We start from the raw sequence: 7,697 nt of genomic DNA, 5'->3' as shown, positions 1-7,697 counted from the left end.
ATACATGCACTAAATGGAGAGATGTCAGAGCGGACTGGACCCTCTCCAACGACCAGTCCACTTTTTTTAGAAAGATAATTTTTGGGGCGTTTTCCCGCCTTCAAATTTTTAAGAGGACAGTTAAGCGAGAAAGGGGGAAGACATGCAAGAAATCGGCCCAGGTTAGATTCAAACCCTGGACCTCTGCATTGAGGCATAAACATCTCATGTGCGCCTGCTCTACCACTGACCCACCCTGGCCACTGCCGGCCCTGTTTCAACACAGAAAGCTGCTCCCTGCCCGGCTAAAGCTAATATAGAAGAAACAAGGCGTCTGTCCCAACTAACGTAATTGAACGTAACACCAAACTACAACAGCAGTTTTATCCACCCCCTCTATGGCCTGTACTACTGGATCTGACTGGGAAACCGAAGAGGCCGGCGGGTCCACTATCTCTTCACCACCGCTCGCCATGCTCGCCCTTAGCGCGGGCTATCTTTGACTGACTAAAACCACATAGATAGGCGGAGGCGAGTACATACGATGCGCGCCAATCAGAGCTAAGGCGGGGCTACAGATTAGGTGTCCCTAAAGAACCCACGTATCTAACAGTAGTTTTGCATTACAATAGTTCCATATTACATTAATTAATTTACATGTGAGGTTTATTTATTTTTAAACTGTGTATGCTCCGTGTAAATTTATGCACCAAACTGTGACGCCCGTACATTTTTGTTCAATGTGAATACATGAACCGCTCCACCCCTAGTGGCAGGGTTATAATTTTTACTTCTTTTTTTTTAAATTTTAGTTCATTTTTAGTGTTTTTGAGTTTCAGTTTTTAATCAGCTTCAGTTCATCAAAAACATATTGTTCACGTGATGTTTTGTTTTAGTTTCAGGTTGAGTGTGCTATAGTAACCCTGCCCAGTGGGAAAATCACAACTTCCTTCCTTTCTTCAATAAAAAAAAAAAGTAGAAGTCAATAGATTTTTGTCTACAGGATGTTACTCATTATTTAGTTTCACTTCTAGTGTGTGTGTTTTGGTGCCGTACTGGAAAATCATTGTTCTCTAAGTACCCCGCCCGTAGCTGCCAGTAGTTTCTCACATGACGCTGATGGGTCAGAGTCACGCTGGCTCAGACCCAAATGCATCACTTGAAGCCTGACAACAATGAGTTTCCTGTGATCCCGCGAGATCTCGTGAAATAGTGAGAATCCAGCTGCCGTGCAAGGGAAACGCCACAGTGGTCGACACTCATTTGTCCACAGAGATGCTTCACTTTGCTCCAATTGTTTGGCCGTGGTGACTAGTAGTAGTAAGTCGATTTTATTTATAGTATCAATTCATAACAAGAGTTATCTGGAGACCCTTTACAGATAGAGCAGGTCTAGACCACACTCCAGAATTTACAAGGACCCAACAGGTCTAGTAGTTTCCTCCAGAGCAAGCAACAGGGCGACAGTGGAGAGGAAAAACTTCCTTTTAGGAAGAAACCTGGGACAGACCCAGACCCAAACCCAGACCCAGACCCAGGCTCTTGGTAGGCGTTGTCTGGCGACCTGTTGGGGTTAAATAACAGTCACAAAAAATAGTAGTTTGTAGTTATTCGTTGTAGTAGTTCATGGCATAGCAGGGCACTGTGCAGCATTACAAGGCCCAGCAGGACGCAGCAGGATGTAGCAGGACGTAGCAGGGCACCGCGGAACGTGTAGCGGGACCATGGCGACAGCTGAAAACATGATTTTGGATCCTCCCTGATCCAAGGAAACACGTTAGTAACCACTCAAATGTGAGCATCAACACGTCCCGTAAACCGTTGGAAAATGTCACAGACGCCATGAACGTGGTTTCCTACACTCTGTGGTTGTATCATTTATCACTGTATGGATTCACATTGGATCACACTATATGGCTAAAAAAAGCAGCTGATCAATATGTTTATGATGAAGCCTCTTCATCAGACCCATTCTTTACCATTCACATAAGTTTGTCAGACTTCAGGGTTGCAGACGACTTGGTTGACAAACTTTTGCCTCCAACTGCATGCAGTCCCAGTGTTACAGCATGCTATTTGTGGTTTATTCATCAGGTGTGTCCAGAGCAACATTGTCCTGCTCACTCAGGCCTTCCGCAAGAAGTTCGTCATCCCCGACTTCCAGTCCTTCACCTCCCATATTGATGAGCTGTATGAGAGTGCCAAAAAGCTCTCTGGAGGACAGGTGTGTCCTTTCATCCATGCCTCTTTTTTTCCCATCATAATGATTTTAGTTTGTTCTAACAGTGTGGTTTCAGTCTGCATTCAGCTGGGATGTGTAATCAGTCCTTGATTGCACATCCAGCAACACTCGGATCTGATTGAAAACCACTGTATTAGCACGCTGCCATCCTACACGTAAAGGAAAAATCCACCCCAGGACATGTAAATAAGAAATATCATAGTGGTGTTCCCAGCTAGCTGATACTTTAACATATCGTTGCAGGAATCTCTTTGGCAGCTCGCTTCTGTATTTTACATGCTAGCTACAAAACTGTTGAGACCTGTTGAAAAGGAGAGCAACATGAAAAAAGAGGAATCATGGTGATGATTAGGACTGATTTTTCAAATCAATTCCGATCCACAAGGTCCAGATTCAATCACCTTTCCAGTTGCATATCAATTAGGCTAGGGGAAAATCAGTTGCAATACCAGTTTAGCATGGATGTAAAAGAGATTCTGCTGTAAAGTAACAAGCAACCCTCAAATATCTTTTATAACGCACCAGGTCAGGGGTTTCATTAAAGGTGCTCTAAGCGATGTCACGCGTGTTTTAGGCTACATTTGTTGTCACGTACACAAACATCTCCTCACTATGTGCTAGCTGCCTGTCCCCAGAACACACTGTAAAAAACATCTCACTATCTGATAGCTGCCTGTCCCCAGAACACACTGTAAAAAACATCTCCTCACTATCTGCTAGCTGCCTGTCCCCTGAACACACTGTAAAAAACATCTCCTCACTATCTGCTAGCTGCCTGTCCCCAGAACACACTGTAAAAAACATCTCCTCACTATCTGCTAGCTGCCTGTCCCCAGAACACACTGTAAAAAACATCTCCTCACTATCTGCTAGCTGCCTGTCCCCAGAACACACTGTAAAAAACACGGTCTCTGTAGACAGCCCGGGGTATAGAAACGGCAACAAAAAGCTAATAACTGACCAGAAGAATTTGGGGGTGGGGGGTCAGTACGCATGCGGAAGCACTTTTTACTTATACATCCATGGTGAAAAGGCATATAGTAAAAGACCAATTTCTGGATACTATGAACAAAGATTGCTTTTAATTGGAGAATCGATTATTTTAACCCAGCCGTAAAGATGATTCCCAGATTAAATGAACCCCCCACAGTGAAACTTGCAGGTCTCGGCTGAAAAAGCATCTGGCGACTCCATAATATGTTAAGGAGATGGTACATGTTAGTCTACAGCCTCCTAAGACCATCAGAAGAGTTTATTATGCAGAATATGCAGAAGAAGAGACCTTTTTCACAGCAGACATTTTAACTTGTCAAAGCAGGAGAAGCACAGCTGGAATTGATCTACTCTGCAGGGTGGTTGTCAAAGATCTCTGTTTTAAGGTGTCAAAAACAATCATTTAGTGTGAAGCAAAGTCCAAAATGGAGAAAGAAAAAAAAAACATTCTCAAATTGAGTGAGCTTCAGTGTGTATGTACTAAAGCAAAGAAACATCTCTGGGGGCTGTGATAAGGCATCCGGGAACTAAAAGGAGATAAAAAGCTCAAAGTAAACTTTCTAAAGAAACTCCCTCTGATATCTGAGGGTGGACGGTTTTCCTCTCTGGTAAACAGAGGAAGATTTGACCTGTCAGTTTTTTTTTGTGTATTGCTAGTGGTGTTAGCTTTCCATTAGAACCTGAGGCCAGGCAGACGTCAGCGGTGTGAGGTGAACCGCTGCCGGGCCGACACTCTTTCAGCTGCTCTACCTTTCTTTCAGGTCGCGGACTACATTCCTCAGCTCGCCAAATTCAGCCCTGACCTGTGGGCCGTGTCTCTGTGCACCGTGGACGGACAGAGGTGAGACCGAGTCAGGAGCAGGGCCGAGTATTACATTTTTTAAATGTTTGTATGATGTCTATCGGTTAACGTTATAATGGCAGCTCTGTGCCGTGGGCATTCCTGAGTGAAATCACTGAGTCCAGGTTACCGTAGGTCAAATCAAGACCAAATGGAGACCAGGGGTTTCAGTGAAGAAAGTCAAATATCAGAATATTCTTGACCAAATACCTCAATTGCGATATTGCAGCGTTGACTATCATTGGTATTAATCATCAGTAACGTAGATGCAATGACTAAATGGGTAAAGGCAAATTATAAAACAGTTAGCACAGTCTGGTGGGTTCAGGAAATGACATCACTTCACTGTAATGCAGCCTTTATAACCAGGAAAAAACAACACGCATGTCATATTACGATATCCAAAATCTGAGACGATGTCTAGTTTTATATCCCGATATTAATTTATTATCAATATATTGCCAAGGCCTACTAACAAGCCAGTTCAGATTTTTTTTTTACTGCAGTTTATGAAACTAATTATCGTGTTTATTAGTGTTGTATAACTGTTGAATAAAATCCCCCTTGAGTTTGTAAAATGTGTTTAATCTAAAGTGCCTCGATGATTAATGATCCGTGGATGGGGCCTTACTGCAGGTCATGGCGGTGGGCAGAATAAACCGGAACATTAACATGAGTAGTACTATTACATGTGGTTTAACAAACACTCTTTGTGAAGAAGACTATATGTTGTATAAGTGTCGGGTCAGATTTATCGCAGGCCATTGCATCATGTCGTACAGTGTAAACAGCCTTGTAAAAACCAAACTAGTCCAAGGAGACAGTCCCAAGCTGATAGGCAGTTGTAAAATTCCCTAGGTGTGTGTATTTGTTAAGTTTGTGTAAGGGTGGAAGTCATAAAGATAACATGGGACTGAATGATCATTATCATGCTGTAAACACTCTGTTACTGAAGTTTATGGATTTCCCTTAACACATATTAATCTATGAAATGGCGTCTTCTTAATGGGCTTTTACTTTTGCATATCTCGTTCCGTTTGTTTCTCATTTGCAATTCGTTTCTAATCACTGACATTGCAGCGGTTCTGTCTACTTAGATAACTTGCTATCTTTTGTCTTTTGTAGGCACACTGTAGGAGACACCAAGGTCCCCTTCTGTCTGCAGTCCTGTGTCAAGCCTCTGAAGTACGCTGTGGCGGTCCATGACCACAGCACAGAGTATGTGCACAGCTTCATTGGGATGGAGCCCAGTGGCCTGCGCTTTAATAAGCTCTTCCTGAGTGACGATGGTGAGCCATTAAGACTACTTCGTCTTTTCTCTTCCTACCGTCTGTGAGCTTATCAGCGCATACACACTTTTTGTTTGTCTTCAAAATGTTGCAGCGGAGCCCTAATACAAGTCTGATAATGGGGCCCGGGGATTGTTGTGTTGTGTAAGCGGATCACACACCAGTGAGAACATGTCTCTCTCTAAGAGAGCTCTCAGGGAGAAAGGCTTCCCAACATCTGGTCGTTAAATGTGTCCGGCATTACTGAACTAAAGAGGAAGAGAGCACAATTCATGGAGCAACGCGTGGAAAGGGGAGGCGACAACTATCTCTTGGGGGGAATCAAAATCAGAAATACTTCATAAGTCAGGGGTCACGTGACATCACCAACTGGCAAATGATTAGCAGGACTGCAAGACTCACTTTATTCTAATTTTTACATTAAAAACTGTGTTTCTTTAGATGAAAATAAATAAATATTTAACTTTTGACTCAGTCCTGCTTAGTGGAATAATAATAATAATTATAATACAGTTTATTGATAATGCCCTTTACATTTCAAATTAAATCTCAATGTGCTACAGTAGCAAGGAGTTAAAAGCAGTTCCCAGAATATGACAAAATCAACAAATAGCAATAAAACACCATAAGACTAACATTAAATCTACGACTGTTAAAAGGCCTGATGCATTGTTTCCACCAGGGTTTGTATTGTAGCTACTGTTTGCTTTCTCCAAGTCAGCTTTGTAGATGTGTGGTTTGGTTCAGAGCATAACATAGCATAGATACCATCAGGTCAAGTTTCCACACACACTTTGGGAGCTTGCCAAGCTATGTGCGTGCCAGAACCTGCAATCTTATCAACAAAAACATTGTTTTTGTTTTAACAAGCATCTTTTTCAGAACAAAACTATACATCAAATACATTCTACTGCTACTGTGTACATACTTTATTGAAGTAGATATTTGTATCTGTTGTATCTTGAGTCAATGTGTGCTAAATGTCAATGTGTGCTCAATATGTCTATATACAGTGGTTTGCATAAGTTTACACACCCATGCTAAAGTTGATTGAAAAGAGGAATTAAAAATAGGAAAATCCAGCCTTTTAAGGACACCAATTTTCTTTGTGAATGAATAATGTATTGTAAATATATAAATGTTTCTTCCTTAAAATAACGGGGGCATAAGCATACACCCACCTATGTTAAATTCCCATAGAGGCAGGCCCATTTTTATTATTAAAGGCCAGTTATTTCATGGATCAGGATTATATGCATCCTGATAAAGTTCCCTTGGCCTTTGCAAGACCCCCCCCGAGAGATGATCCACGAGATCATCTCTCAATGCAAATCAAACCAGCTGTTAGTCTAACTGAATAACACCATGCCAATCTCTATGTATGGTGAAGGTAGTGATGGGGGGGGGGGGTAATTCCAAAGGCCAAGGGAACTTTATCAGGATGCATCGTAGCCTGGAGCCGTGAAATAACTGGCCTTTAAAATAAAAACGTGCCTCTATGGAATTTAACATGGGGGGTGTATACTTATGCCCCCTGTATTTTAACATAGGGGGGTGTATCTTATGCCCCTGTATTTTAACATAGGGGGGTGTATACTTATGCCCCCTGTATTTTAACATAGGGGGTTTATACTATGCCCCTGTATTTTAACATAGGGGGGTGTATACTTATGCCCCTGTATTTTAACATAGGGGGTGTATACTTATGCCCCTGTATTTTAATAGGGGGGGTAACACCCCTGTATTTAACTTAGGGGGGTGTATACTTATGCCCCTGTATTTATAGGGGGGTGTATACTTATGCCCCTGTATTTTAACATAGGGGGGTGTATACTTATGCCCTGTATTTTAACATAGGTGTGGATACTTATGCCCCTGTATTTTAACATAGGGGGTGTATACTTATGCCCCTGTATTTTACATAGGGGTGTGATACTTATGCCCTGTATTTTAACATAGGGGGGTGTATACTTAGCCCCTATTTTAAGGAAGAACATTTATATATTTACAATACATTATTCATTCACAAAGAAAATTGGTGTCCTTAAAGGGTTGGATTTTCATAATTCTTTTGAATTTCAATTAAGGCATTAACATCAATTTCCAAAACATGTTTTTTTGAATCCTCTTTTTAGTCAACTTTAGCCTGGGTGTGTAAACTTCTGCCGGACTTTGGTTCTCTACAGCATGATAACTAAAACCCTTGGTGTTTTGCAGATAAGCCCCACAACCCCATGGTGAATGCTGGCGCTATAGTTTGCACTTCACTGATAAAGGTAAATGCAAAATCACCTTTTTTCCCTCCGTCATGTGTGTGTTTTATGTCCAGTATTTGTGTGTGTGTGTGTGTGTG

At 41.9% G+C, this 7,697-nt stretch overlaps 1 protein-coding gene across 6 annotated transcripts in view; it reads left to right on the top strand.

Annotated features, from left to right (window-relative positions):
* The window catches only part of glsb (glutaminase b), a 44,759-nt gene that overhangs the window by 8,717 nt on the left and 28,345 nt on the right, over positions 1-7,697 (top strand). For all 6 annotated transcript variants that reach the window (XM_032530224.1, XM_032530225.1, XM_032530227.1 and 3 more), the window contains exons 4-7: positions 2,074-2,203; positions 3,976-4,055; positions 5,181-5,344; positions 7,562-7,620. In XM_032530224.1, the coding sequence (XP_032386115.1) occupies positions 2,074-2,203; positions 3,976-4,055; positions 5,181-5,344; positions 7,562-7,620 (433 nt within the window). The remainder of the gene's footprint in view (positions 1-2,073; positions 2,204-3,975; positions 4,056-5,180; positions 5,345-7,561; positions 7,621-7,697) is intronic.

The sequence above is a fragment of the Etheostoma spectabile genome, chromosome 11, assembly GCF_008692095.1.
Source record: "Etheostoma spectabile isolate EspeVRDwgs_2016 chromosome 11, UIUC_Espe_1.0, whole genome shotgun sequence".
Classification (NCBI taxonomy): domain Eukaryota; kingdom Metazoa; phylum Chordata; class Actinopteri; order Perciformes; family Percidae; genus Etheostoma; species Etheostoma spectabile.
Note: the sequence above shows the minus strand (reverse complement) of the source record. Positions and strands in the feature narration are given on the sequence as shown.